We start from the raw sequence: 27924 nt of genomic DNA, 5'->3' as shown, positions 1-27924 counted from the left end.
AATATATTTGATATATTGACAATAGTCTAGCTATTAATCTAGAATTTGAAACCCAGCAAAATAAAAACACCATAAAACTTTAAATAAAAGTTAAAAAAAAAAAAACTGGAAAAGGTGGGACAAATATAAAACACAAAGTAAACTGGTAGAAATATATCCAAGTGTAAAATTAATTACAGTAAATATGAATGACTAAATGCATCAATTAGAAAACAAAAAGTTATACTAGATTTTTTAAAAAATAAAGGCTGTTCTTATGAGACTGTTCAAAAGTAAACATTTGGATAAAAACATAACTTCGGAATAGAAGGGAACTTTCTCAGTCTAAAAAAAGGGGGCATCTATTGAAAAACGTATAGCACATATATTTAATAATGAGATACAAGTTTGCTGAACACAAATATTTATATTTTCATAATTCATGTCCAAAGAATAAAAAGTTTTACCAAGTACTTAATAAAAGTAACCAAAAAAATATGTATGAGAAAAAATACATAACTTTATTGGAAAACATTAAGTGGCAAGAGACACCATGTTTACGAACTGGAAAGTTCAATCTCCCACAGATGCCAGTTTTCCCAAAACTGATTTCTATAGATTCAATCAATTTCATTCACAATTTCAAAAAGGTTTTTATTGATGGGACTTGACAAGTTAATTCTAAAAGTGGTATGGAATAACAAAGGCCAAGAGTAGATCTTAGTAGAAGATTCCCAAAGGACACAGGGAAAGAGAAAACGAGTAGGAGAGAATAGAGAAATAAATTGTATAGATTCACTTAGATCACTACAGCAGGGAAAAGGAATGCCTTATGGCTACATGCATTAACCTAGGTTGAATTTTAATAACATAACAGTGATTGCCAAAGGCAAGTCACAGGAGATATAAAGTGGTATGATTCCATTCATATAAAATCCAAAACCCTGGGGAAGCAGATGTGGCTCAAGCGACTGAGCTCCCACCTACCACATGGGAGGTCCCGGGTTCGGTTCCCAGTGCCTCCTAAAGATGAGCAAGATAGCGAGTTAATATGATGGGCTGGCATGGCAAGCTGATGCAACAAGCTGATGCAACAAGGGGCATAAGGAGGAAAACAATGAGAGGCACAACAAAGCAGGGAGCAGAGGTAGCTCAAGCGATTAGGCACCTCCCTCCCACGAGAGGTCCTGGGTTCGGTTTCCTCCCGGTGTCTCCTAAAAAGGCCAGCACACAACAAACAGACATAGCAAATGCAAAATCATGAGGGGGTGGAGAGAAATAAATAAATAAAAAGAAATCTTTAAAAAACCCAAAAACAATACAAAGCAACGGAATGATTGAGACAGGGCTGTGTTTTCCCTACAGGACTGCAAAGGAAATGGTAATATTCCATTTCTTAAGCACAGGTGGAGGGCATAAGGGTATTCATTGCTTCTCTTTACACATATTTTCTTATCACCAGTAAGTCAGGGAAATAAGATATTCCAGAGGGGGAGAGAGAGGTGGGGCAGAGGAGGGAAAAGGAAGCATCTGCCAACACCTGCCCAGCACTCTGCACACGACGTTCCTGAAGTTGTTAGATGGTGCCACGCAGCTGGAGCCGCAGTGGGCAGTGGGCAGGGGGTCAGAGAGGGGGCCTGCTCCAGGGGCTTCTGGGGGATAGGCCTGCTATGTCACTGAGGACCCCTCAGCACCAGTGTCTGGAGTCTTTTCGCTGGATCCCCATTTGGGCCTGGCCCTGACCCCTCCCTCTTCCCACGATGCCCTGGGACCCAGAGCTGCTCTGGTTCCATTTCTCTCTCCCCGCAGCAGGGAAGGGTATGGGGCAAAGCTCGGGGAAAGGCACCCCTAACTGCTCCTGCCGCAGACTTCAGATGGGTCCCCACTCTCCCCTAGGCCTCCCCTCCCCTTCCACAGAGCTGCTGGAATCCCTGGGCCTCTCCAGGGCTGGGGGCGGGGGAATTCAGCTTGCCTCTTGGCCTCTCCCTCAGGGAACACGTCAACTTCTAGTTCCCAGCTCAAAGAATAAACAAGCCTCCATCTAGTACTATTTTCATGAGATTTCAAGAGGAAGCAAGGTCCACCCGTGTGTTTGCACCTGCCACATTGGACTGGAAGTCTCTATTTCTTACCATAAAGATGTTCAATAAAAATGTTTAGCAAGCAGCTCCTGAAGAGTCGATAGAGAGAAGCAGGCTCATCCCTCTCAACATGCATTGTTCACAGGTGCTTGGCTATCCCCAGCTAATTGCTTTGCCTTGATTCTTCCTTCCTTCTACTGTGCAACGGTGAAGCACAAAGACGTGAGTTCAAATCCTAACTCCTCCATGATCTTATCATAGCAACACTGAGCGCTTTGAGTTTTTCACCCACAAAGTAAGGATCACACTTGCTGCCCGATGTACCAGGTGAGCTGGAGGGAGACTCAAGGAAACTGTGATTGTAGAAATGCTGGGGATTTTTTTTGAGGTACTAGAAATTGAACCCAGGACCTTGTATGTGGGAAGCAGGTGCTCAACCACTGAGCTACACCTGCTCTCCAAATGCTTCTAACCATAAAGCTCTGACCCTGGGAAAGAACCTGGGCTCCTCATCCCCTGGATCACTTCAACAATGCCGCCTTGGCCCGCGGGTGCCCCCCGCTGCCACCCCACCAGGGCCAGAGGGGATAGAGCCCGGCCTCGGGCCTGCACACATCCCCTGGTTCCCAGGCCTGATAACGGGAGAACCAGAAACGGGAGCCCAGGCAACTAAGTGAGGAGCCAGAAACTCAGCGGAGGCAGAGGGGCACAAGAACCAGGAGGCCATTTATTAACCTGGCGAAGGGGCAGCCAGGCTGGCCCAGCAGCCCTTGGTGGGCCCCGCCAGCGCCCTTGGGGGCCGCCAACACAGGCCGAGCGGCAGGCCCAGGCTCCGGAGTGGAGGAGTCCAAGCTGGGCCGGGGCAAGGCCAAGGAGGGGGCTGCAGTTGCCGAAGGGATCCCAATTTGCTGAGTCAAGCTGGCAGGGGGCACCGAGCAGCTGAGGGCACTCGGGGCCACACGCAGCCCCTCTAGAGTTCCCGTCCCCCGACCCCGGACAGTCCCAGCTCTTCCTGGAGTCAGGAAGCCACGAGTCCCTCCTCAGCTGTGCTCTGGAAGGTGACCCCGTCCCCTGGCAAGGGGGAGGCCAGGAAGGGCCAGAGCCAGACGAGGGCCCAGCGGGGCCCCAGGACCGCCTGCAGGTTGCGGCGGGCGCCCAGGTCGTAGGGGTGCTGGCCCCGGGCCCACTCCCACGTGGTCTGGCCCCGCAGCAGCAGCATCCCGTGGAAGAGCAGCCCGGCCCCGCACAGCAGCGCCCCCGCCACGCACGTGTCTGTCACGAAGGCCAAGGCGAACTGCGCCAGGGACACTCTGCCTGCCGGGAGAGAACAGAGGGGGTCGGGGAGCTGCGGCCAGGCCCAGCCCGCCCCCAGCCCGGCTCCTGGCCTCTTTGCGCCCCTACCCTCGGCCGGACGCGGGGCTCACCCCCCACCCCCGCTCAGCAAACGCTGAGTCACTCGTCCCCGGCCAGCCCTGCCCCAGACCCCACTGTCAGTCGTGCACCTCCTGGGGCAGCACCTCCTGTGTGCCGGGCAGGGGCTAGGGAGCAGCGCGGTGTCACGGGCGATGAACATGGTGCCTTGCCCCGAGCACCGAGGGACGCGGTCCTTAGGGACAGGTGACAGAAGCCAAAAGGACCGACGAAACCCCAGAGGACTGCCTCGGGGGGCCCAGGGGTGGGGGCTCAGCAGTTGGGAGAGGCTGAGGGGTCCCATAAAGCAAGAAGAGAAGCACAGAGGGCCCTCTGGGTTTTGTGGAGACAGAGCACTGTCTCGGAGGAGAGGTGGGGGCAGAAGCCAGGCGGGAGCAGGCTGAGGCACGACGGGAGGTGAGCAAGGCGAGTCCTTCGAGAAGCAGGGCTGTGGACAGAAGGCAAGAAGGTGGCACGAGAGGAGGTGGGGTGAAGAGAAGCATCACAGCAGGCAGGGAAACCCAGAAGAAGCCAGCAGAGGGGACCCGGGGAGGCAGGCAACCCTCCCCCATCACCACAGGACACAGGCCTGGTGGGGGACAGGCAGGCAGGCTCAGGGACTGCAGGACAGGGCAGTCTTGGCCATCCCATGTCATATCTTCTGTTTCTGCTGTGCAGTTTCAGGAGAAGTGGGGCGCTTGGAGCACAGGGGAGTGGGGAAGGTTAGAACTGTAGTTGTTAGGGGAGCACACATAGGGGGGACAAGATGGCCGGGTCGGGGGCCCACCGAGGTCAGTGGCCACAGACACATCACGGTTCTAACTGGCCGCGCCATGCCGCGTTCCTCTCTCCGCAGCCCCCCGCAGCCCGGGCAGCTGCAGGGAGGCCGGGAAGTCACAGAGGAAGATGGAGGCAGGAAGTCCGAGATGTTGGCAGGACGTGGGCCCAGAGAATTGGGGGGGGACGAGAGGGGAGGCCCCGAAGCCAGTGGCTGTCCGGGAGCCCGTGAAGCAGGGGACGTGGAGGGAGAGATGGACAGAGAGGAGGTGGGGAGCAGGGAGGGGGCGACTGGGGGGGTGATGTCAGAGGTGGTCTGGGATCCAGCGAGGACCAGCGTGTGGACGTGGGATTAGGGTAAGGAAGTGAAAGGGGGAGAGGGGTCAAGAGGCCGGGAGGCGAGGGCGCTGATTGGCCATTTGGACGCACTGTGAAGGCACCCTTGATTTCACAGGGGCCAGGACTGAGAGGTCGGGGAGCTGGAGGCCAGGTCTCCAGGGGCTGAGGGGGAGGCCCTGGCAACCACCAGGAGGTGGGGTGCAGGGGGTGGAGCCAGAGGGCGCGAGTCCCAGTGGAGGGTAGAGGGGGGCTGTCAGGAAGACAGCAGGGAGGGGGGTCCCTGGGACAGAGCTGGGCTTGGACAGGTTGAGGAGGAGCAGGGGTCGCTCAGAGTGGTCGGGGAGCTGAGTCACCCCAAAGCAAGGTTACAGAGCACGGTCTGGGGTAAGACATCAGGGGAGAGAAAGCCCCAAGGATTCTAGGGGTAGAAGTGGGGGGCAGAGAGTACAGAAGACCAGTGTGGCTTTTTGCTTGGGTGGTGGTGTCTCTTGATACACGTCTTCCCCTCCCACCGCATTTTCCTCACCACTTTCAATGATAGAACTTACCCTGCCTGTAACCTTCACTGGCTCCCCACTACCAGTCAAATAAGGACCGTCCTCACAGCATTCGAGGCCCTCTACCATCCACTCCTAACCCCCTTCCTACCTTTAAACGCCCCCCCCTTTCCCATCAAGCTCCCTTCACCACTTCACTACTTCCCTGCCCAGCCTCCACATCTTTGTTCGAGCCACTCCCCTCCCCACCCCTTAGAATTCCCTTCCCATCGCCCCTCCTGAACTCCCACCAGTCTTTTTGGCTCTACAACACCTCCTGGAATGCTTCCCTGGTTTTCCCAGGCAGAACTCGTACCTGCGTTGAGGTACCGTCTTTTACCACCATGCTGCCCTGCCCCCCTCCCCCAAAATGCCCCTGGGCCTGGGATCCCAAGGGACTGCCAGGAGAACTCGTCAGAAAGACCACGTCCCACCAGAATGCGTTTTTCTCCCAGGGCAGTCCCGGGCCCCCCACACCTCTGCCGCTCAGCCAAGCCCCACTCCCCACCCCCCACCGGGCTCCCCACCTGTGAGCAGCATGAGCCAAGGCAGCAGCAGGAGGGCAGCAGCATGGAGGGGGGCGTGGGCTCGCAGCAGGGCCGAGAGGGCCGGGCCCAGCAGCACCGAGACATGGAGCAGGACGCCGGCGGCGTGGAGCAGCAGGCACAGGAAGGGCCGGTAGTTGCGGAAGCCCACGCAGCGGCCCAGCAGGCGGCAGTGGTGGTCCCGACGCAGGATGCAGATGCGGCAGGCAGCGCAATGCCCGCTGCGCGGCGGCACCTGGCTCTGGCACTGGTAGCAGTACCTGCAGGGAAGGCACCATGGGGTCAGCCCCCTACTGCACCATGCCCAGGGCCAGCCCCGGAGCCCATGGCAGCAAGCAGGAATAGCCACTGGCCCTCACTGAACCTCGGGCCCTGCACAGGTCACTTGGGGGTGGCACGAGGCTCCCCAGCTCCAGCACTGCAGGTCTGAGGTCCCTTCCGGCTCTAACATCACCATCCTAAGACCTTTCTCCAGCCTCTAACATCCAGGAACAAACTTCTCTACTCCCTCACTGGCACCGCTTAGTCCAAGTCACAGCCAACTCTCCCCTAAATTATTGCAGTCACCTCCTGACTGGTCTTCCTGATTCACCTTCGTCCCCTCCTGGTCTAGTTTCATCCCAGCAGCCAGACTGATCCTTCTAAAACCAAGTCGTGCCCCTCCATTGCCTCTGCATTTCACTCCCATTAAAAAGCAAAGCCTTCAATGTTCTACAAAGTCCTACGGGGCCTGACCTCCGTACATCCCAATCTCTCTCTCCCTCCCTCATGCCACTCTAGTCACATTGATTTTCTTGCTGTTGCCAGAACATGGCAGACACATAACTGCCTTTGCATTGCCTGTTCCCTCTGCCAGGAACACTCTTCCCCCAGAATCCCACGTGGCTAACTCCCACCTCCTTCAAATCTTTGCCACCCTCTCAATGAGGCCCACCTTGACCACTTATTTAAAACTGCCACTTGCACCCGCTTCATCCTGCTCTACTTTGTGTTTCCATTCCACCTACCACCTTCTACACTCAACATACTTTGCTTATTCATTATGCCTATAGTTCATGGTCGGCCTACCCCCCGTTGAAATCAGTTCCAAGAGAGCAGCAATCTATTTTATAACGTTTTATCTCCAGCGCCTAGCGCATAGTATGTGCTCAATAAATACCTGTGTGCGTGAATGACACTCCTCCTGGCGCTATCATCCCAGGTTCTAAAGGAGTTCTCTGGCTCTAACGCCCCGGATCTTAAGGTAATGGGGTTCTAACATATCAGGCCCCGGCGCCCCACCCCCGGGTCAAGGCTCCCGCTTCTCCCCACCGGATCCCGCGCCCCACTCACGCCCAGCCCTGGCCCACACCGCGGCCGGCCAGCATCACGCCCCGGATGCTGGGATCCGCGCGCAGGAAGAGCCCCGCGTTGCCCAGGAGGTTGAGCAGCTGGAAGGCGGCCAGCGCGAGCTGCAAGGCGCGGGCCAGGGGTCCCAGCGGGGGCGGCCCGGGCCCCAGCACCACCACGTAGGCCAGTTCCAGGCCCACGGCCGCGGCCCACAGCGCCGTGAACGCCAGCGGCAGCCGCGCGGGCGCCCACTCCGCGCTCCGCGCCGCCCACGGCGGCCCCATGGCCCCGACCCACCCGCGGTCAGATCCCCAGGACCCGGCCGCTTCCGTATTGGGGAGGGGAGAGCGGAAGACGGACGTCCGCTGCGGCCAATAGGCGCTCGGGAGGGGCGGGGCGCGCGCTCAGCCCCAAAGGGAGCCGCCGGCAGGGGCGGAGACGTGATTGGACGGCCGAAGGGGCCGCGGGGCGGCTCGGAATCCCGTTGGCGCTAGCGCCGGGGTTCGTCCGCTACGCCGTAGCTCCGCCCCACGGAGGCTCCGCCCCGTATAAGCCCCGCCCCCGTGCAAGCCCCGCCCCGGCGGGCTGCGGCGCCGGTGCGATTGAATTACAGCCCGGGTGGCGTCGGGGGTTCCTGCTCAGCACATTCCCCCTGGGCCCCCGAGCCGCCCCGATATTAATAGCCCTGCCTCGGGCCATCCAGCTGGCTCGGAGCCCCTCCCCAGGCTCGAGTGTCCCCCTCATCACCCCAGAAAACATTCAGAGCAGCTCGGCGCCTCGGCGTTTCCGACTGGGAAATAGGGACAGGGCTCCCCTTTGCCCTGTTTCCCACCAGCCGGGCGCTGGAAGGGGGAGCGGAGGAGGCCCAAAGGGCAGCCCCTGGGGCGGTCTGCAGCCACCGCTCTGGTGGCGGTCTCCTTCACAGACGAGCAAACAGATTCAGAGAGGGCGCGTGGCTTTCCCAAGGTCACACAGCGAACCGCGGATCTCCGCCACGGGCTCCACCTCAGCGCCCCGCGAGCTCGCAGTCCCCTGGCCCCCGCGCAGCCCCCTGCCTGGCTCCTGCCCCAGCGCCCTCGCCCCTTCCCGGCCCCTCCCTCCTCCCCCATATTTAGCGCGAACTCGATCCGGGCCTGGGCCGGGCCCTACTTAACGCGGCCCGCGCTTCGCCGAGCGCGCCGAGCGGAGCCTGGAGCCGGGAGCCGAGCGGGATGATGATGGTGCTGCAGCCCGAGGGCCTGGGGGCCGGGGAGGGGCCCTTCGCGGGCGGCGGCGGCGGGGGCGGCGAGTACATGGAGCAGGAGGAGGACTGGGACCGGGACCTGCTGCTGGACCCGGCCTGGGAGAAGCAGCAGCGCAAAGTGAGTGCTCGCCCGTTTCCCGGCGGCAAAACTGAGGCCCGCGGGGCCCGGCGGGGGGTCTTTGTCGTCCGGGCAGGTCGGAGGCCGAGCCTGCCCCGAGCCGGGACCGTGCACCCCGCCCGGACTCAGCCCCTCAGCTGCCCTGCAGGCCTGGAAGAGACGACCGACGGCTTTAGGGTGCCAAGGAAACCTCGGGGGTCCCCACCCCGCAGGGTTCATTCTCCGGACCCACTGCTGGGGAAATGGGCTGGGCAAAGCCCTGGAGATCGGGGTTTGGGGGGCGGGGGGTTGAGGAAGAAGAATCTTCTTCCCACACCCCCCACTCCAGTTAAATATACCCGGGCCCCACCCTGAGGGCTTGTGGCCAGGCAACCACTGGACTTGGAATGGGGGTGCGGGGAGCCATCCCGGGCCCTACCCCATCCTCTCGCCTGTACCCTCCAGGCTGGAGTCCAGAGTCACCCTACCCCAATTCCCGAATCATATACTGGGGGAAACAGGATCCCCCAACCTGAGGAGCCTTGCCCCTTGCCACACCCCCACTCTTCCCCAAGCCACCCCTCCCCCTTCTGACTCAGGGGCCCTGCGCCTGCCTTAAAGGCCACAAGGTTGGAGCGCAGGGGAGCCCCGGGTCCCCTTACGCAGTAACCTGACCCTCCAGCCAGATGGACACTTCGTGCTGAGGCAGCGCCTCGGGGAGCTGGAGAGGGGCACATGGGCTGCTGCCACCCAGGCCCAGCCTTGTAGGGCAGGTGGGCCCCCACCCTTCTCCATGAGCTCTTTTCACCCCAGACTCTCCCAAGCGTAGGAGGCAGGACCCCTGGGCCCCACAAAGGGACAAAGATCCAGGCTGCTGCGAGAAGAGCCCGGAGGTGGCAGACCAGGAGCAGGGAGGTGCCATGCCGTCAAGAGACCCTGCTCCGCGTTTGCTGAGGATGTAGGACCCCGGGGCAGGGACGCTCAGTGGACTTGGCTGAATCTGAGAATCCCAGAATTGAGCATCAGAGCCTCTCCTCTGGTCAGATGACAGATGACCCCTGGGCCAGGAGGCTCAGCTGACTAGCTGGGGGTGCCGTCCAGGCTGCTCCTGCACCTGTCCCTAGGCACGGCTGCGGTCCCTGGGCTGCGGTCCCCGGGTCTGGCAATCTCCCGGTAATGTCCTCCCTGCCCCTGGCTCCAGCTGCCACCTGCTTTGCAACAGCTCTACCTGCACCCCCAACCGCCCAGGCCTCTCCCAGATCCAGGCTCACTTGCCCCTCGTAGGACACGTGCCAGTCTGTGACCAGCCTTTGTCAATGGAAACAGCAGGAACATCCTTCCAAACCAACTTACAGCCACCTACCTTGTCCCCTCATCCCGGCTGCTCCGTAAATCCATCCGCGTCCCCCGTGCCTGGACATTTCAGCTTCTTTGGTATCCAACAGCGTTTATCACAATATTTGAAACCTCCTTGTGCACAGCCTAAGCGCCCCCTCCTCCCTGTCCCCCTCTGTGCTCTCTTTCCCCAGGGACTCTCTACCCAAGGGACCCACGGGCTTGGAGCAGTCCCCCTCCTCCCACCCAGTGCCTCGATTCTCCGCATTCAACCTCAAGCAAAACACCCACTCGATAAAGATTTCTCAGGGACGCCCTCCTACTTGCTAAGCACTGTTTCAGGAGCCAGGGACCCAGCAGGAGACAATAAAAAGTCCCTGCCAAGCGAAACCATGATGGTTATGCAGCCCGAGGGCCTGGGGGCCGGGGACAAACATTTCTTTCTCTCCTACTTGAGGCTTCCTCATCCCCCTCACTGCCACGCCGGTCCCAGGAACTGCCTCGTTGCGTCTCCCTTCTGCTCGCCAAGTCATCTGTCTCCACTCTGCGGTCAGGGCGAGCTTTCTAAAACAGTTCAGCCCACCTCCCTCCCCTGCCTGAAAGCTTCCCTGACTCTCCCTTGCCTTCAGGATCAAGTTCAAACTCCCAGGCTTAGCAGCCAAGACCGTGCGTGCCCTGGCCCCTGCTGCCCCTCCGGTCTGCCTCTCACCACCTATACACCCCCAGCTCCATCCCAGCAGCGCCCAGAGAGGTGCAGGCCCACCCGCAGCTGCTGTTTGCCCTTGGCTGCCCTTCTCTGCCCGGCCTGCTCCTGCCCTCGCACTGCAGCTCTCATCCAACATCCACCTTGCCCAAGAGGCCGCACCTGACCCAGAAGAGCCCTCCCCTAGACTCCCCCACATGTGACCCCCTCCATTCTCAGGCAAACACGACTCTCCTTCCTTGACTGTGAGCTCCTTCAGGGCAGGGACCGCTTCTTAAGAGTCACGTCTGTGGGATGCACGAACCCCCTCCTCCCGGAGCCCTGTCCTGCCCGGGAGTTGCCCTGGAGGCCCCACCCAGACCTGCCTGCCCCTTGCCCCGTGGCAGACTCGGCGGGCAGGGGCTGCAGAGAATCCCACTGCCCTCTCCCGGACCTGGGTCCCATCAAGTAGCACCCAGCACCCACTTACACACCTCTGCAGACAGGAAGCTCACTACCTTACCCAACTAACCACAACCCCACAAGTACTCAAAGGCTTATCTTCCAGCTCCAGCCCCAGGGCATCTGGAAAGCTGCTTGGAGACAGGGAAGTTGGCTGAGGGCAAGGGTTCCCTAGGACGTCCAGGGTCACCCCTCAGAAGTATCCACCGGGTGGTGAGGGAAGGCTGTGAGTTCTAGAAGGCTGCCAGTCAGGGGAAGGAGGCCCTGAGACATTATGGGCCCTTAATTATACAAGTGGGGAAACTGAGCCCCCCAAAGAGCAAGGGGCTGGCCCCGGGTCACTCAGAGTGAGCAGCTCAGCAGGGACTGGTGTCCACGCTGCCGTCACGGACACTCTGCAGCCTGTGGCAGATCCAGGGGCTTGGTAGGCTGGTGGGAACTTGTGCACGGGGCCCCAGGGCCAGCCCGCACAGAGTCCCGTGTCCCCACGCGCATCCCGCCAAGCTCCGGGCAGGTCCTCCGTGGTGCCGAGCACTTGCACACCCCAGGCCTGCCTCGAGGCCGCTTCGCCACCGTCCTTTAGGGGGTCGTAGCTCATTGCAGCCCAGGTGCACAGTCTACTCAGGCAGAGCCTTTCAGAGCCAGACAGGTGTCAGCCCCGAAACGTTCCAGATTTTACAAAGGCGGGCTCACTCCGCACTGTAATGCCAGCCTGGGGGGCCCCGCACCGCGGAGCATCTGCTTGGAAATCATCTAAATCCTCCTAAGCGCTTGGCAGCGGCCAAGGCTGGGATGCTGTCCAGGTGGGGCACCCCAAGAAACAACTGTGTGGGCCCCAGGCTCCGACTCCGCCCTCCCAGAAGAGCTAAGGCTCAGAGATGGAAAGGGACTGGCCCAGGAGGCACAGCAAGTCAGTGGCTGAGCCGGGACTGGAATCCAGGGTGTCTGGGCTCTGAGCCCTCCCCTGACTGAGGTGCCAGGACTGCGCCCCACGTCGCCCAGTCCCAGCCCGGGGGTCTGAGCGCTGCCCTCTGCCCCCCAGACCTTCACCGCCTGGTGCAACTCCCACCTGCGCAAGGCAGGCACGCAGATTGAGAACATCGAAGAGGACTTCCGCAACGGCCTCAAACTCATGCTGCTCCTGGAGGTCATTTCAGGTGAGGGCTTCCGGCCAGCGCCCGGGACCCCAGGACCCCAGGGAGTCCAGAGAGCTGGGGGGACCCCGGGGAACGGGGCAGCTCGGGGGTGCCTTCATCCTGATCGCCTCTCACACTCAGGAGAGAGGCTGCCCCGCCCAGACAAAGGCAAGATGCGCTTCCACAAAATCGCCAATGTCAACAAGGCCCTGGACTTCATCGCCAGCAAGGGGGTGAAGCTGGTGTCCATCGGGGCCGAAGGTGAGCCGGCAGAGGGGGCCCGGCCCTCTGGGAGCCTCATCTCTACCGTGGGGACCCTCAGCCCTGCGTCACCGGAGGGACTGGGAGAAGCAAATGGGCCCAGGTTGCCAGCCCAAGACCTGGTACCTAGCAAGTGTTCAACGAATCATTTTTTTAGGATTTATTTTTATATATTTCTCTCCCTCCCCCCCACTCTGATGTCTGCTGTGTCCATTCGCTGTGTGTTCTTCTGTGTCCACTTGTATTCTTGTCAGCGGCACCAGGAACCTGTATCTCTTTTTGTTGCGTCATCTTGCTGCATCAGTTCTCTGTGTGTGCGGCGCCATTCCTGGGCAGGCTGCTCTTTCTTTCATGCTGGGCGGCTCTCCTTACGGGGCGCACTCCTTGCACATGGGACTCCTCTATGCGGGGGACACCCCTGCATGGCAGGGCACTCCTTGCGCGCATCAGCACTGCGCGTGGGCCAGCTCCACACGGGTCAGGAGGCCCGGGGCCTGAACCGCGGGCCTCCCATGTGGTAGGCAGATGACGGTCCATCTGTTGAGCCAAATCCGCTTCCCAACAAATCGTTTTTAAATAACAATAGATGCTTGTTGAGCACCTGCTGTGTGCCTGCCTGGGATGGGCAACCCGCCAGAGGGTAGGGCCGGGCAGGGCAGGGGAAGGTGAGCCGAGGCTGGCAGTCTGGGGCCTTAACTGCCAGGCGGGATCCGCCCCCCGCCCTGCAGAGATCGTCGATGGGAACCTGAAGATGACCTTGGGCATGATCTGGACCATCATTCTCCGCTTCGCCATCCAGGACATCTCTGTGGAGGGTGAGTACTGGGGAAGGCGCAAGGGCGAGGGGGTGACCCTGGACTGCCCCCCGTCCCATGCTCCCGCCCCGATCCCCCCCAGAAACCTCGGCCAAGGAAGGCTTGCTGCTGTGGTGCCAGCGGAAGACAGCGCCGTACCGCAACGTCAACGTGCAGAACTTCCACACCAGGTCTGTCCTCCACGCGGCCAACGTCCTGGGGCCCCTGCTGGGTGCTGGGCGCAGAGAGGAGCCCGACGCGGGCCCCGCCCTCGAGGCCCACTCTGGTCAGTGAGGGACACGGCCCTGGGGAAGCGAGACGTCACCGCCAAGTTCCTAGCACAGTGTCTGAAAGGAGGAGGCACCCAGGAAATGTTTGGCAGTGCGAGTGGAATTGGATCCAGAGGGGTGGGAGCATTTCTGGAGGAGGGAGCACCTGGGACGTGCCTGGAAGGGCAGTCCAGCAGCGGGAACCTCATCAGCAAAGGCCTAGAGGCCAAAAGCATCCAGCAGTTGGTCTGACCTAAGCAGAGGGTGTGTGAAGGAATTGGGATGGGCTTGGAGAACGTGGTCAAAGTCTGGTCATGATGGGCCTCAAATGCCAGGCTAAGGGGAAGCGGCTGTGGCTCAGTCAGCTGGGCTCCCGTCTGCCATATGGGAGGCCCTGGGTTCGTGTCCCGGGGCCTCCGTGTGAAGGCAGGCCGGCCCGTGCGCCACGGAGAGCTGGTGCAGCAAGATGACGCAACAAAGGGAGACAAACAGATACAGAAAAAACACGCAGTGAATGGACACAGAAAAGAGACAACAAAAGAAAAGGAACAAGTCGCAAGAGGGGGGGGATAAATAAATAAGGGAAGCAGACTTGGCCCAGTGGTTAGGGCGTCCGTCTACCACACGGGAGGTCCACAGTTCAAACCCCGGGCCTCCTTGACCCGTGTGGAGCTGGCCCATGCGCAGTGCTGATGCGCGCAAGGAGTGCCCTGCCATGCAGAGGTGTCCCCCACGTAGGGGAGCCCCACGCACAAGGAGTGCGCCCCGTAAGGAGAGCCGCCCAGCGTGAAAGAAAGTGCAGCCTGCCCAGGAGTGGCGCCACACACACAGAGAGCTGACACAACAAGATGATGCAACAAAAAAAAAAAACACAGATTCCCAGTGCCGCTGATAAGGATAGAAGTGGTCACAGAAGACCACACAGCGAAAGGACACAGAGAGCAGACAACTGGGGGGGAGGGGAGGGAGAGAAATAAATAAAAAATAAAAAATCTTTAAAAAAATAATGCCAGGCTAAGGCATTTGTACTTGAGTCCAGAAGTACCTGGGAGCCATGGAGGGATTGGGAGAGGACAGAATGTGACCTGCAGGGCAGGTGGGCAGTGATGAGTAGCCCCCGTTTTATAGATGAGGCTGCCCTACGGGGACAGGGGTCAGGCAGGGCCTGACCCCCACCCCCACTCCTCTGTCAGCTGGAAGGACGGCCTGGCCCTCTGTGCTCTCATCCACCGCCACCGCCCCGACCTCATCGACTACGCCAAACTGCGCAAGGTAGGCCTCTGCCACCCCCTGCTCCTGCTCCCCAGCCTCTGCCCTCAGCTGACCTTTCACCTCTCCCCCCTCCAGGATGACCCCATCGGCAACCTGAACACTGCCTTCGAGGTGGCGGAGAAATACCTGGATATCCCCAAGATGTTGGATGCGGAAGGTGCGTGTCAGCCTAGCCCAGGCCTCGGCTTACTCACCCAACGGCAAGCGCCAACCCCGCACCCTTGCTCCTGCCCCACACTCCTCCCAGGATCCCCTGCTCCCCCCAGTCCTCCCCTGGTCAGAATCTTCCTGCCCTGATGAAAGGCCCCTTCCTCCAGCCCCTCTCTCCTGTCCCCCTGCCCCTCTCCAACCCAATGGAACCGGCCTCTCCCCTTGGGTAACCGTTCCACCCTCTGCCTCGTGTCCCAGCTACCTGGGCTACCAGGGAGCCTTTTGGTCTCCTAAGACCGCAAGTGCCTCCAGAGCAGGTCCTGTGGCTGCTCTGTGTCCCTGGTCCCTGCCACCCAGCCGGAAGTTCAGTCAATTGAAGCAGCAGACATTCTCTGAGCCCGGCGCCCTGGATCTGTGGGCACTGATGAAAGAGAACATGGGCTGTCCCCTGATTTGGCGAACAGACAGACAGTCAGACAAGCGGAGTTGCGGGATGGTCAGAGGCACCAGGCAGTGTGGACTGGTACCTCCTGAGGGTCACTCGCCCACACCCTCAGGCTCTCCCGGCCCCCCAGAGGGGAGGTCGCTGGGCCCTGGGGTGATCAGAGCGGGCTTCGGGGAAGAGGGAGCCACTGGTTTGGGTGGCAGAGGGAGAACGCCGCCTGGGTGGGGGCCTGGGCCAGTAGACGCCTTGCTGCCCTCCCCCAGACATCGTGAACACCCCCAAGCCGGACGAGAAGGCCATCATGACCTACGTCTCCTGCTTCTACCACGCCTTTGCCGGCGCCGAGCAGGTAAGGGCAGCCTCGCCGCTGCTCTGCCGCCTCCGCGGCTTCCCACCATTCGGGGTGCCGGGCTCCAGGTGGGTGGCAGGGCCACCGTCACAGCTGCACGTGCTTGGTCCCTGGGGAGCTCAGGGCCACCGGCCTCGGGCCTGGAAGCTCCCTCCCCACCCTAAAAGGTATGCCTCCCCCACCCCCGTGCTTTCCCCTGTTTGCACTGCCCAGGCTTTAAGGGCTGGCTGGGGGCTGGCCGGGGTCGCTGTGTTTGTGTGTGTGTGTGTTTCTCCGGGCAGCTTGTTTTCCTGCCCACCCCTAGGCAGAGACAGCCGCCAACAGGATCTGCAAGGTGCTGGCTGTGAACCAGGAGAACGAGAAGCTGATGGAGGAATACGAGAAACTTGCCAGTGAGGTGAGCCGGGGGCCAGAGAGGACCACCCGTGCTCCCCGGCTCACCCCTGCTCACCCCAGGCCTGCACCTGCAGTGCCTCCCCCTCCGCACAGCCTCCTCCTGCCCGTCCCCACCCATCTCCTGCTCCTTCTGTCCCTCCAACCTCCTGGGCCCTCGTCCCTTCCCTCGTCTTTACGCCACCGCCTTGCCCTTTGCTCGGCACCAACCTCTACCGGCTCCAGTCTCAGAAATGAACGCTCCCACTCCCTCCGTGACTAGGGGGACCCCTTCTGTCCTCCTCAGCTGTGAAAGTCCCCCCCGCCCTGCTTGACACTGGGCCCTCCGGCCGCAGCCCCGGTGTGGGCAGAGAGGGGTGCCTGGGGGGGCAGCCTGGCTCCAGGCTCTCTGCTCTGCCCCTGCCCGGCCCTGGCAGCTGTTGGAGTGGATCCGCCGCACCATTCCGTGGCTGGAGAACCGCGTGGGCGAGCCCAGCATGAGCGCCATGCAGCGCAAGCTGGAGGATTTTCGGGACTACCGGCGCCTGCACAAGCCTCCCCGGGTGCAGGAGAAGTGCCAGCTGGAGATCAACTTCAACACGCTGCAGACCAAGCTGCGGCTAAGCCACCGGCCCGCCTTCATGCCTTCCGAGGGCAAGCTGGTCTCGGTGAGCCCGGCCACGCTGCTGCGGTGGCCCCAGCTCTACTCCCCGCCCCCCTTGGGCGACCTTGGCTCTATGTCCCCGTCTGTACAATGGGTGAACCCTGACGGAAGGCGCCTCTGCCTGCCCCGCAGGACATTGCTAACGCGTGGCGGGGGCTGGAGCAGGTGGAGAAGGGCTATGAGGACTGGCTGCTCTCGGAGATCCGGCGCCTGCAGCGGCTGCAGCACCTGGCCGAGAAGTTCCAGCAGAAGGCCTCCCTGCATGAAACCTGGACCCGGGGTAGGGACACTTTATGGGGCTTGCCTCTGTCCTGGGGTGGGGACTGGAAGAGAGACTATGTCCTGGTAACACGCCCAGGACAGGGGTAAGTGCTCTGCAGGGATGCTGGAGATCAGATTTCTAGCCCCACTGCTTACTCTGGCTTGCTGTGCAACCTTGGACGAGTCACTGCCCCTCTCTGGCCTCCAGTTTCTTCATCTATAAATTCAAGCCCCTAAACTCCCTCCTGGGCTCTACCCTTCCATGGGTCTACTGTTTAGTATATCCTGTAACACTGAAATGTGTAGCAGGTTCCAAAGGCAACGAGCCTCAACTTTACTTATCATTCAAAGTATACTGATGCTGAAATATTGCACCAATAAATTTTCACTCTTGTACATGAAACAGTCATGCTGTATTCTGCCAGGGATTTTAATCTGACAAATTAATGGGCCCTCCCTAAAAATTAGAAACAAACACTAATGATCGATTATGGGCATAATGAACAACACTGGTTTGATATAAGAATTGCTTAAGTTTATGGCCACTTATGTGACCTTGGAAAGGTCTCCTAATCTCTCTAAATCTGTTATCTCCTCTGCAAAATGTAGAGGCATTCAGTAGATAGCTGGCTGCTGTTTGATTATGATTGTGCATAACTGTGATAATTATTCACAAAGCACTGGGACATTTAATACTCATTCATCAACCAATATTCACGGAGGCTCTACCAAGCACTAGGTGCTGTGCAGGCTCTGGACGCTCACAGAGGAGCTGGGGGGCAGCTCGTCATCAAGTAACTCCACAGCTATTCCAAGGGTCACCCCAGAGGGTGCAGGGTCAGGGGATGCTGATGTCACTTAGGGACCAGGCCCTGGGACAGGAGCTTCGCTTAACTTTATCACAGTAGGGACTCAGAGCAAACCCCTAGGGTAGGCTGGGCAGGGTGGTCACCTGCATTTCACAGGCGAGGGACCGCCCCGGCCACCCAGCGCGGCGCAAACCCCCAGCTGTGGCAGCGGTCGCCCTGGGTGACCGGAGCCCCGGCCTCTCTGAGCAGGGAAGGAGGATATGCTGAGTCAGCGCGACTACGAGTCGGCCTCGCTGCAGGAGGTGCGGGCGCTGCTGCGGCGCCACGAGGCCTTCGAGAGCGACCTGGCGGCGCACCAGGACCGCGTGGAGCACATCGCCGCGCTGGCGCAGGAGCTCAAGTGGGCGCGGCCCGCCCCCTCGGCCCCGGGCCCCCCGCTGCGCCCCTTTGCCCCCCTTTACCCCCCTCTTCACTACCCCGATCTTCCCGGTTGGGTAACTTCCGCCCGGCACCCCTGTCCCGCGCGCCCCACTCGCCCCGCCCCTCCGCCCGCGGCCCCGCCCCCTGCGGCCCACCTTCGACCCGACCCCCTGGGAGCCTGCCTCCCTGGCCGCTCTGCTCAGGAGCAGGCCCGGCCTGCTGTCCCCCCTCCCTCCGTCTCTGCCTCAGAGGAGCCCCCTTCTCCCCGCTCCCGGCCCCGCAGCCCCAGGCCCCGCCCTCCCCGCCCGCGCCCCCTCGCCCCCTGGGGCGGGCGTCCCTGCGCGGGGAGGGCAAGTCGGGGCTGAACGTGGAGGGCGCCTGGCCCCACGGCCGCCCCTTGTCGCCTCCAGCGAGCTGGACTACCACGAGGCGGCCTCGGTGAACAGCCGCTGCCAGGCCATCTGCGACCAGTGGGACAACCTGGGCACGCTCACCCAGAAGAGGCGCGACGCGCTGGAGGTGGGCCAGGGGGCGCAGAGCTGGGGGGCGGGGGGCGGCGCCGGCCCGCCCCGCGGCTGACCCGCCGTCCCCGACGCCCCTAGCGGATGGAGAAGCTTCTGGAGACCATCGACCAGCTGCAGCTGGAGTTCGCGCGGCGGGCGGCGCCCTTCAACAACTGGCTGGACGGCGCCGTGGAGGACCTGCAGGACGTGTGGCTGGTGCACTCAGTGGAGGAGACCCAGGTGGGCCCCGGCCCTCAGTCTCTGGCTGCCCCCCTGCTTCCGGGTGGCTGGGGGGGCCTGGATGGAATGGCCGTGGGGAGAAGCTCCCTGGAGGCCTTGGAGAATGGGGGAGGGAGGGAAACCCCAGTGCCCCCCATTCTATTGCCTGTGGGGAGCGGGGGCATTGGCAGATGCTTCCTGTCCGTCACCCGCAGAGCCTGATGACAGCACACGAGCAGTTCAAGGCAACGCTGCCCGAGGCTGACCGGGAGCGAGGAGCCATCTTGGGCATCCAGGGGGAGATCCAGAAGATCTGCCAAACGTACGGGCTACGGCCCAGCTCCACCAACCCCTACATCGCCCTCAGCTCGCAGGACATCAACAGCAAGTGGGACACGGTCAGTGCCACCTCGGGCCTTTCTCTGCTCTCACTCCGTCCTGCTCGTTCTCACCACCCCCCAAAACCTCCCGTCTCTTGAGATAGAGAGGAGAGACCACCTTGGCTCTGGGGTCTGCCCCTGACTCCAAGTGGCTTTGGATAAGTCACCTTGCCTGTTGGCCTCAACTGTAAAATGACGAGAACAGCAGCATTTTCCCGCCAAGACTGACGTGAAGTGGAATTAAGTCTTGTGTGCAGACATCCTTTAGAAAACAATGGATGTTACAAATGATGTCACTGGCCCCACTTTACAGAGAAGGAAACTGAAGCCCAGAGAGGCTGAATGACTTGCCCAGTCACATGGCCCAGACAGTCTGGCTCAGAGCCAGCGCACATCGCCCCTCAAAGCCACCCCCAACCCCCAGAGCTGCACCGCCACCCTCCTTCCCAGGTCCGAAAGCTGGTACCCAGCCGGGACCAGACGCTGCAGGAGGAGCTGGCACGGCAGCAGATGAACGAGAGGCTCCGGCGACAGTTTGCAGCCCAGGCCAATGCTGTCGGGCCCTGGATCCAGGGCAAGGTGGAGGTAAGGGCTCAGAGCGTGGGGCCAACCCGGGGACCGGGCCCTGGGAGTCATGCCCTCATCCTCTTGGGTCCCAACGCAGGTGAGATACCTGCTGGCAAGGTTGGCAGGCAGAGGCTGCCGAGGTGCCCACAGCCCCCGACCCCCTGCAGGAAGTGGGGCAGCTGGCGGCAGGGCTGGCGGGCAGGGGCTGCCGAGGTGCCCACAGCCCCGTGTCCCCCTGCAGGAGGTGGGCCGGCTGGCGGCAGGGCTGGTGGGCTCTCTGGAGGAGCAGATGGCTGGGCTGCGGCAGCAAGAGCAGAACATCATCAACTACAAGAGCAACATCGACCGGCTGGAGGGCGACCACCAGCTGCTGCAGGAGGGCCTGGTGTTCGACAACAAGCACACGGCCTACAGCATGGAGGTGCGGCGCCCGGCGGGCCAGCCCTGGTCGGGAGGCTAAGGCAGTCACAGCTGCAAGAGCCCGTCTGCCCCAAGTGGGTCCCCAGTTCAGCTTGGCCAGCACCCCCTCCATGGACCCACTGAAGACACTGAAAACCTGAGAGGCACAGTGCCTGTCCAGGTCACAGAGCAGTCTACAGTCCGGCCAGAATTGGCCATGGCTGGCTGATCATTCCTTAATAACCTCCAAACTTAAGGCAGGAAGGGCTGGGGGGGGTCACCTGGTGGAACCTCCAGCATCCAGGTGAGGGCGAAGGCCCAGGTGACCTAGTGGTGCCTCCTGCTCTCCCCCAGCACATCCGGGTGGGCTGGGAGCAGCTGCTCACCTCCATCGCCCGCACCATCAACGAGGTGGAGAACCAGGTTCTGACCCGAGATGCCAAGGGTCTGAGCCAGGAGCAGCTCAATGAGTTCCGGGCATCCTTCAACCACTTTGACCGGGTGAGCAGGGGCCCAGGCCTGCGGGGGTGGGGGGTGCGGGGGGGCTGGTGGGCTTCCGGGGCGGGGCCTGACAGCCACTCACCACCGACAGAAGCGGAATGGGATGATGGAGCCAGACGACTTCCGGGCTTGCCTCATCTCCATGGGCTACGACCTGGTGAGTGCCCCTGGCCCTCTTCCAGGAGTCCCATCAGCGCCCCCCTCCTTACCCGTCACCCCTGTGAACCTCCCACTTCACTGTCACGGTTTCCTCTAATCCTCATCACACCCACTGGGGCTGGACAGGATCCCCCAGAGCCTCAGAGAGGTAAATTAACTTGCTCAAAGTCACACAGCTAGGATTTGAACCCAGGTCTGTGAGACTCCAAAGGCTGGGCTTACAGCATGTTTACCTCACAGAAACAGCATGGGGGGAGGTGTGTGCAGCCCCGGAAAAAAAAAACAGGAGCAAGGGGCGGGGAGCGCTGCCAGGGGCAGGGCAGACCTCAGCCTCAGGCAAAGGACTTCCTGAAGCCAGAGCCGGCTCTCTGGAGGATGGAGCACCTCGTCACCGGGCTGGGCAGCCCCCAGGAGGGGACGTCAGGATCCCTCCTGGCCTCAGCACCCACAGACCCGGTGGCGGGCCTGTCCCTGCAGGGGGAAGTGGAGTTTGCCCGCATCATGGCCATGGTGGACCCCAATGCGGCCGGGGTCGTGACCTTCCAGGCCTTCATCGACTTCATGACCCGAGAGACCGCCGAGACCGACACGGCCGAGCAGGTCGTGGCCTCCTTCAAGATCCTGGCCGGAGACAAGGTGCAGCCGGGCAGGCAGGGGCTGGTGGGCCGGGGCCGGGAACCGAGCCGGGGGCCCTGACCTCCCCCTTCTCCCCCAGAACTACATCACCGCCGAGGAGCTGCGGCGGGAGCTCCCGGCCGAGCAGGCCGAGTACTGCATCCGCCGCATGGTGACCTACAAGGGGCCCGGGGCGCCGGCGGGGGCCCTGGACTACGTGGCCTTCTCCAGCGCCCTCTATGGGGAGAGTGACCTCTGACCTGTGACCTCCACCCCCGAGGGTCCCGTGCCGGGTGCAGAGAGGGTGCCTCCTGGGGCAGACTCGGAGCGGAGGCCTCAGAGGTGGGCCGGCCGGGGCTTCTGAATAAAGCTCTCTCCTTGGGTGGCTCCCCGTCTCCTCGTGGTCCCTGGAGTCGAAGCTGGGCCACCCCAGCAGCCTCGCCCGACCCCGAAGGGCCCCCACATCCCGCCCCGCCCTCGGGAGCTCCGCATCACACCACACTGGGGACCAGGACACCTCTTTATTAGTGTTAGAAATGGGTGGTTGCAAGTTTCTCTAGACGTGGAAGGGGACGCCGTCCCCAAATCCGGGGGAACCAGAAAATTTATAGCATTAGACAGAGGAAAGCGGGGCAGGCAGGCAGAGCCTGCTGAGGACAGAGCTGGGCGTAAGATAGAATACCTGCTCCCCACCTGCTCCTCACCTGAGCCCGGGGTCCTGCCCCTGCGCCAGCTGCCGAGACGTCGTCCTTCCCCCCAAGATCCTCCTAGCTACCACAATTCAACCAAGGTGCAGGGGGGACCTCAGGAGGGGGCAGGGGGAGGGAGGAGGGGGCTGTACCCCAGGGCCCCCAGCTGGGCCTGAGCCCCGGGTACCCAGTGCCCGCCCTTGGCCGGCTGGGCCTCCTGCCGAGGGGCCTGGACGCGCAGGTCAGGCCGGGGAAGGGGCCGCTCCGGTCAGCACCAGTCCTGAGCTGGCGGGCGCCTCAGTCCACCACCGCCGAGCTGGCCATGGTGTTCACACCGCAGGCCCCCGAGCCGCGATGCAAGTAGTAGTAACCCTGGCAGAGGGCGGGGGGCGGGGCGTGAGGGGGCTGGCGGGCCGGGGGCTGGCAGGCCGGGGCCAGTGGGTGGCACTCACCTTCTCGCCCCAGTTGGTGCCCCAGCTGTTTTTGATGGCCCAGAAGGGAATGTCAGAGCCTGGGGGGCGGGGCGGGACGCAGGGCGTCAGGGGTCCCCAATTCTCCAGGCAGGGGCCCAAGCACTTTGCACCCTTCAGACATCTCCTGTGGGCCTACCCCGTGCCAGGAAAAGGGCAGAACGCCAGACAGACCTGCCTACCGCCCGCACGGAAGGCTGGCATGGCTCTGGGGAGGGCACCCACCCCCTCACCTCTAGCAGGACAGGAGTCTCCAAGAGCTCCATCTCCCACAGCCTCGGCTCTCCCATCCCTAGGGGGGGGGACTGGGTGACGCCCACCTGGCCCGGGGCCCAAGGCAGGAGTAAAGGCAGGGTTCCCAGGCCTTCCCGTCCCCCACCGGGCCGCGGTCCAGCCCCTGCCTGGGGCCCGGGATGGACAGGCAGACAGATGGTCAGCGGGACTCACGGTTGCCGTAGCCCACGAGCAGCACCGCGTGGTCGATGAGCCAAGGGCTGCAGAGGGGTCGGAGTGGGTGGGCAATCCCGTGGCGGTAGAACTGGGGGGAGAGCAAGGAGTCGGGGGCCCACTCCCCGGTGGAGAAGTGGGGGGAGGCAGCTAGGTGGAGCAAGAGCGGCGGGCGAAGGCCTCACCTGCATGCCAAAGGCGTTGATGGCGACAGAGATGGGGCCCATCGTGGCCAGCCAGGCTGCCAGCTCTGCGGCGGGGGAGGGGCAGCATCAGGGGGCGCCCGAGCCCCGGCCCCACCCTTCCTCGGCCCGGCCCCACTCACTCTTCTCGTTCTTGCTGAGCGCCACGGAGTCGTTGATGTAGACCTTGGCCTTCTCTGAAGAGAAGCTGCAGGGCTGCATGTGGCCCTGGTAGCTGTAGTCGTCCTCCGTCTCCAGCCCTCCTGGGGAGTGGCGGAGGGTGGAGATAAGTGCACTCCCGTTCACTGCTCGCTCCCTGGCCTTCTCCGAGCCAGGTGCGGTGCTGAGCCTCATACACGCGGCTCACGTTCCCCACTGCCCCCCCAGGAAGAGCCCCACTCCAGAGCGAGGGGCAGCGACCAGCAAGAAAAGTGGCCGAGATGGAACTCCTCCCAGCCTTCCCGTGGCTCTTGACCTTGGCTTGCTTGTCCCCGCTCCCGATCCAGCCCAGACCCCTGCGGGCTCCTGGACCATCTGTACAGCCGCCTCGGTCTCCCACCCCTTCCTCCTCCCGTCACTGCAGCCCACCGCAGAGCTGAGTGGCCGTTCTGGGCCGATGCCTCTCCTCTAGGGCACGGTGTCGGCTCCCTGGCGCAGCAGCGTTATAGAAATACAGACCTCCAAGCAGCAGAGATACCAGGAGGCCCTGCTACGCGCCAGGAACTTTACATCCGTTTCCTCACTTGCTAGCCAAGGCAAACTCTGAGGTGGGCGTGGCGAGACCCATTTCCCAGATGGGGCCACTGAGGCCCTGAAAGGGCTGCACTTGCCCAAGCTCTCCCAGCTAATAAGGGTCAACAGGAAGACTTGAACCCAGGTCTGTGTGCCTCCCTCATCAAACCGCCTTCCTGCAGAGGGAGGAGTGGCTCCTGCTGCTCCCACGTGGGCATACCCAGCGTCTTTATGGCTGCGTAGGCATTGGAGGGCAAGCCGCCCAGGCAGGCCTTGTCTGTCTCGTCACAGTCCAAGAGCTCTAGGAGACAGAAGGCCAGTCCCGAGGAGCCCTCCGGAGGGGCTGAGCTGGGGACGCAGGGAGAGCGGGGTGCTCACCCTGTTCAGAGAGGGAGAGCAGGGCCCCCCGCTTCAGGAACCACTGGCCCTCCACGTTGCCTGTGACCGAGAAGGCCCAGCAGGAACCGCACATGCCCTGCAGGAGACAGGCAGGGTCAGGGCCGGGTCCCCTGGCCAGCCCCAGTGCAGTTCGCAAGTCCCACCCTCACCCCTTCGGGGGCCGACCTGGTCCTTGACTTCGGTGACAGCCCCCTCCTTCCTCCAGTCCCAGGCAGGCGGGGCAAGCTCGCTGAGGAACGTGGCTGGAAGCATCCGCTGGCCGGTGTCCTCTCTTAGGAAGGGATTCAGGTAGATGGTGCGGAACTCCTCCTCTGAGGGCGGAGGGGGCGAGGGGTGGGGAAAGAAGATCCTAATAGCCCTGACCGTGAGAGCAGGCCTTGTCCCTTCCAGGCTCCAGGAGGGCTGTTGCCACCACCCCTACCTGTGAGGTCACTGAACTTGGTGATCCCGTACTGAGCTGTGCCACGGTCCAGGGCCTGGATCTTCTGCGCTCGCATCAGGTTATTGGCAAAGACGCCCATGCGCCACTGGGTTTCTGAGGACCAAGGGGCACGGGAGGACGTGCTTGGGCCCCAGGTAGATCATAAAAGGAGGGGTGCTTGGGACTGACAGAGGATTCCCTAGGGAGTATGGGGGCTCTGGATCAGGCCTGAAGCTCTTTTCAAGAAGGACAGACCCCCCGAGGCGGGGTGGGGGACCAGACCTGCAAGTGACGGAGTAGGAGGTGTGGTCAACTTTGGGGGCCAAACACGGGTGGCGACTTCTCAGGCATGAAAGTCGTAACCGAAATGGGCTGCCAAGGGCATTGCCAGACAGGAGGCTGTGGGAAAGGGCCATGGTCCCGGGAGGGGGAAGGGGCTCTGCAGCAGAGGGAATCTGCCCTCTGCCCAAGAATGACGGAGACTCATGGTTTCCGGAAGTAGGGGAAGTAGATGGAAGTAGGGGCAGGTGCCCGGGGTGGCTGCCTGGTCCTGGCGGGCTGGACGAGGACCCAGAAAGATGCACACACTGCCTCTCATGGCCTTCCCCTCTTCCGACGCCAAGATGCCACATTGGGCGGAAGGCCCTGATCTGACGGGGAGAACCCCACCCAAGGTGGGGCCCTCACCCTCCTCCGTCTCATATGTCCGGTTATAGGTGGTCATAAAGTTCTTGAAGATGGAGGCCATCTTCACAGAAAAGTCCTAGAAAGGCAGAAGGGTCGTTTGAAGGAGCCCCACTCCAGGTTAAGGGACGGCGAAGGGAAACGAGGCAGCACCCAGCACCCCAGACAGACAGGCTCCTCACCTGGGGCCTGGGATCCTGGTTCAACAGTGGAAGGACTGAATTCAGACTATCGTTTTTGTTGTCTGGATGGGGTTGGAAGAGAGAAGAAATCCAGGCTGGACCCTGAGTGAGGCCTGATCTGGGCTATCCCAGCATCCTTGGGCTATCCCAGCACCTGTAACCTTGGTATCCACTGGGCCACAGTCCCGCCTCAGCAGCACGTGTTTTCCGAGCTCGTCCAGGACTTCGAAGCTGCAGAGCTGCAGGACGAGGAGGAAGCCAGTCTGGGGGCTGGGTTGGGAGCAAGGGCTGGGCCAGGTGGAGCTGGAGGCTCCTCAGATGGAGGCCAGCCCAGAGTCCATCACCCCATGCTGGAGTGAGGATCAGCCCCAACACCCTTCCTTTAGAGCATCATGCTCTCCTGCCCCGAGACCTGAGAACCGGCTCCTCCAGATCTGTCCGGGTGGGGTAGCTGTGAGGGCAGATCCCTTCTTGATGTCACCCACGGTCCCAACTGCTGCCTGACTCAGTCTGGGGGAGGAGGGTGTCACAGGGGCCGTGTCACTCACCAAGGTTTGCTTGGTCAGCGGGAGCTGGCACACCGTGGGGTCTCTGCAGGGCTCCTCTTCCAGGGTCGCCTCCAGGGAGTACACTGTCCCGTGGCCCGCCTGGATGGAGGGGCCTCCTCAGCCCTTCCTTCGCTGCGCCCTCGGCCCACCCTTCCGCCTCCCCGTTCCCCTCTTCAGATGTGGATCCCTCGACTGTCCAGGACCCCCCGTTCTCCAAGATCTAGGCCCGAGCCCCCCTCCCTCGGACAAGGCCCCCCGCCCCCGGCGCGTCCTCACCCGGCGAACGCGCCCGCGGACGGCCGCCAGCACCGCCCGCCTCCCGGCAGCCCGGCCGCGGTTGTACGCCTCCAGGGCGAAGCGGGCGGGCCCCAGCAGCTCCGGGGGCGGCGGCCCCCAGCCCCGAGCGCCGGCCGCCCGGGGCTGCGACGGGGCCGGGGCAGCGCCCGGGAGCAGCCCCAGCAGCGACAGCAGCTGCAGCCAGGGCGCCATGGCGAGGGCAAAGCGCGGGGCCCGGCCACCGACGCACGGACGCGCCGACCAACCGACGCGCCGGCGAGGGCCTGCGCCGCGGACCCGAGCCTCCCGGGGCGGCGGGGCGCCGGCCAATGGGCGCCGGCCTGCGGCGCCTGCGCGCTCGTTGCTTACCCGCGGCACGTGGGGGCGCACGCACAGAACGCCTTCACCCTCTCCGGGTCGCGGCGCTGCGTGGGCAGCTGCTCGCTGACTTGTCATTCCAGTCCTGTCTGCCGACAGGTGGCTCGGAGTCGCCGCTTTGGGCTGATCCTCTTATGTCTTGGCGCTGTTGTTTGGGGAGGAGAAAGAACTCCAGGCTGAGAATTAAAATAATGGTATTTATTGCGTGCTTACCGTGTTGGGCATTACGTGCCATCGCCCTGTAGTCCTCGTAGCAATCCCATGAAGCATGAAGTAGGTGTGACCCCATCTTATAACTGAGGAAACAGAGGTTTCCAGAGATTAAGTGACTTGCCAAACAACGGAGAAGTTGTAGAGCTGGACTTGAACCACATGGGTTCGCAGCTTGATCCCCTCTTCAAGGTCCCTTTTCTCAACGAAATGGCAGACGCTGGCAGCGTCGCTGGCTGTTGTAAGGACCAAATGCGATACTGGAAGCATTTGGTAACCACCAAAGCAGTATGCACAGGATGGGTGGGAACAGTCCTGTTGTTCCTTCCAGCTTTTGTCTTTTGATGTGATCCTGCCATCTTGGAGCTCGAGGCTAGTAGAAAGTCGAAAGAGAAAAGGAAATTTTCCTTGCAAGGTGTTGCCAGCTAAGAGAGGAGGAACAGGGAGGAGAGAGCCTGGGGAACTGGGGAAATCACAGAGGAGGGGAAAGAGGAGGGTCTGGGAGGGCGTGGAAGGCTGATAGCAAAGATCATCTGGTCCAAACCAGGCTTTTCTCAGCAGCAGAGGTCTAGGGAGGTCAGTAACTTTCGGCCACTTAGAAATTAGTACAGGAACCAGCCGAGGGCTCCCCGCTGCCTGCCGAGATTAGGGGAGGGCTTGGGGGAGTCCAGCAGACGCTGAGCTTCCCCTGCTTAAAGCCCCGTGGGCCTCTCCATGTCTCTTTCACAAGAGACAGTCCCAGGTCCTTAACGTGACTTACAAGGTACTGAGAGATCCAGTCTCTCCTGTCCTCACCACGTGCCCCTTGCACTTGACACTCCAGCCTAACTCTGCTTTGCCTTTCCTCAAGTTTCGGCTAGCTCTTCCCTCTGCCTGATAAACTCCAAACGCCTTTTAGCTCCCACTTTAGAGGTCACTTCCTCCAGGAAGGCGCTCCTGACCCACC

General features: G+C 61.6%; 3 protein-coding genes across 5 annotated transcripts; 1 reads left to right on the top strand and 2 right to left on the bottom strand.

Moving 5' to 3' along the window:
* Positions 1 to 479: 479 nt before the first annotated feature.
* On the bottom strand, positions 480 to 7346 carry ZDHHC24 (zinc finger DHHC-type containing 24). Its single transcript, XM_004463619.5, has 3 exons — positions 7000 to 7346; positions 5650 to 5927; positions 480 to 3374 (listed from the first exon to the last, which is right to left on the bottom strand). Exons 1-3 carry the CDS (start codon positions 7278 to 7280, stop codon positions 3079 to 3081), a joined length of 855 nt encoding a protein of 284 aa, XP_004463676.1. The 5' UTR covers positions 7281 to 7346; the 3' UTR covers positions 480 to 3078.
* Positions 7347 to 8145: 799 nt separating this feature from the next.
* Positions 8146 to 21747, top strand: ACTN3 (actinin alpha 3). Of its 2 annotated transcripts, XM_058305128.2 has the most exons (21): positions 8149 to 8357; positions 11858 to 11972; positions 12093 to 12212; positions 12941 to 13027; positions 13110 to 13197; positions 14469 to 14547; positions 14623 to 14704; positions 15406 to 15491; positions 15796 to 15888; positions 16301 to 16531; positions 16660 to 16807; positions 17847 to 17997; positions 18428 to 18536; positions 18620 to 18760; positions 18955 to 19137; positions 19570 to 19704; positions 19928 to 20107; positions 20440 to 20586; positions 20678 to 20743; positions 21223 to 21381; positions 21461 to 21747. In XM_058305128.2, exons 1-21 carry the CDS (start codon positions 8208 to 8210, stop codon positions 21617 to 21619), a joined length of 2709 nt encoding a protein of 902 aa, XP_058161111.1. In that variant the 5' UTR covers positions 8149 to 8207; the 3' UTR covers positions 21620 to 21747. The 2 variants fall into 2 exon arrangements, with proteins under 2 accessions (XP_071074049.1, XP_058161111.1); XM_071217948.1 differs by having other exon boundaries at positions 8146 to 8357; positions 11858 to 12212.
* Positions 21748 to 21862: 115 nt separating this feature from the next.
* CTSF (cathepsin F) lies at positions 21863 to 26690 on the bottom strand. 2 transcript variants are annotated; one of them, XM_058305129.2, is made up of 14 exons: positions 26391 to 26689; positions 26115 to 26213; positions 25721 to 25805; positions 25567 to 25628; positions 25388 to 25463; positions 24701 to 24814; positions 24445 to 24590; positions 24259 to 24355; positions 24101 to 24181; positions 23292 to 23411; positions 23152 to 23216; positions 22967 to 23057; positions 22502 to 22560; positions 21863 to 22421 (listed from the first exon to the last, which is right to left on the bottom strand). In XM_058305129.2, the coding sequence occupies exons 1-14, from the start codon at positions 26601 to 26603 to the stop codon at positions 22347 to 22349; spliced, it is 1383 nt and encodes a 460-aa protein (XP_058161112.1). In that variant the 5' UTR covers positions 26604 to 26689; the 3' UTR covers positions 21863 to 22346. The 2 variants fall into 2 exon arrangements, with proteins under 2 accessions (XP_058161112.1, XP_071074050.1); XM_071217949.1 differs by lacking the exons at positions 25388 to 25463; positions 25567 to 25628 and having other exon boundaries at positions 26391 to 26690.
* Between the last annotated feature and the right edge of the window lie 1234 nt (positions 26691 to 27924).

This window comes from Dasypus novemcinctus, chromosome 10 (assembly GCF_030445035.2).
Source record: "Dasypus novemcinctus isolate mDasNov1 chromosome 10, mDasNov1.1.hap2, whole genome shotgun sequence".
Taxonomy (NCBI): Eukaryota; Metazoa; Chordata; class Mammalia; order Cingulata; family Dasypodidae; genus Dasypus; species Dasypus novemcinctus.
The sequence above is the reverse complement of the archived record's forward strand: the minus strand, read 5'-3'. Positions and strand labels throughout refer to the sequence as shown.

Excerpts from the sequence above, each read along its gene's own strand:
- ZDHHC24 (XM_004463619.5), bottom strand. The coding sequence starts at position 7,280 with ATGGGGCCGCCGTGGGCGGCGCGGAGCGCGGAGTGGGCGCCCGCGCGG. Across the intron at positions 5,928-6,999 it reads GGTGTGGGCCAGGGCTGGGC|GTACTGCTACCAGTGCCAGA; the intron begins GTGAGTGGGGCG and ends CCTTCCCTGCAG. Across the intron at positions 3,375-5,649 it reads TTGGCTCATGCTGCTCACAG|GCAGAGTGTCCCTGGCGCAG; the intron begins GTGGGGAGCCCG and ends CTCTCCCGGCAG.
- CTSF (XM_058305129.2), bottom strand. The coding sequence starts at position 26,603 with ATGGCGCCCTGGCTGCAGCTGCTGTCGCTGCTGGGGCTGCTCCCGGGC. Across the intron at positions 26,214-26,390 it reads TCCGCGGGCGCGTTCGCCGG|GCGGGCCACGGGACAGTGTA; the intron begins GTGAGGACGCGC and ends CCCTCCATCCAG. Across the intron at positions 23,217-23,291 it reads GCTCAGCAAGAACGAGAAGA|AGCTGGCAGCCTGGCTGGCC; the intron begins GTGAGTGGGGCC and ends CCCCCGCCGCAG.
- ACTN3 (XM_071217948.1), top strand. The coding sequence starts at position 8,208 with ATGATGATGGTGCTGCAGCCCGAGGGCCTGGGGGCCGGGGAGGGGCCC. Across the intron at positions 18,537-18,619 it reads AGAGGCGCGACGCGCTGGAG|CGGATGGAGAAGCTTCTGGA; the intron begins GTGGGCCAGGGG and ends CGACGCCCCTAG. Across the intron at positions 21,382-21,460 it reads AGATCCTGGCCGGAGACAAG|AACTACATCACCGCCGAGGA; the intron begins GTGCAGCCGGGC and ends CTTCTCCCCCAG.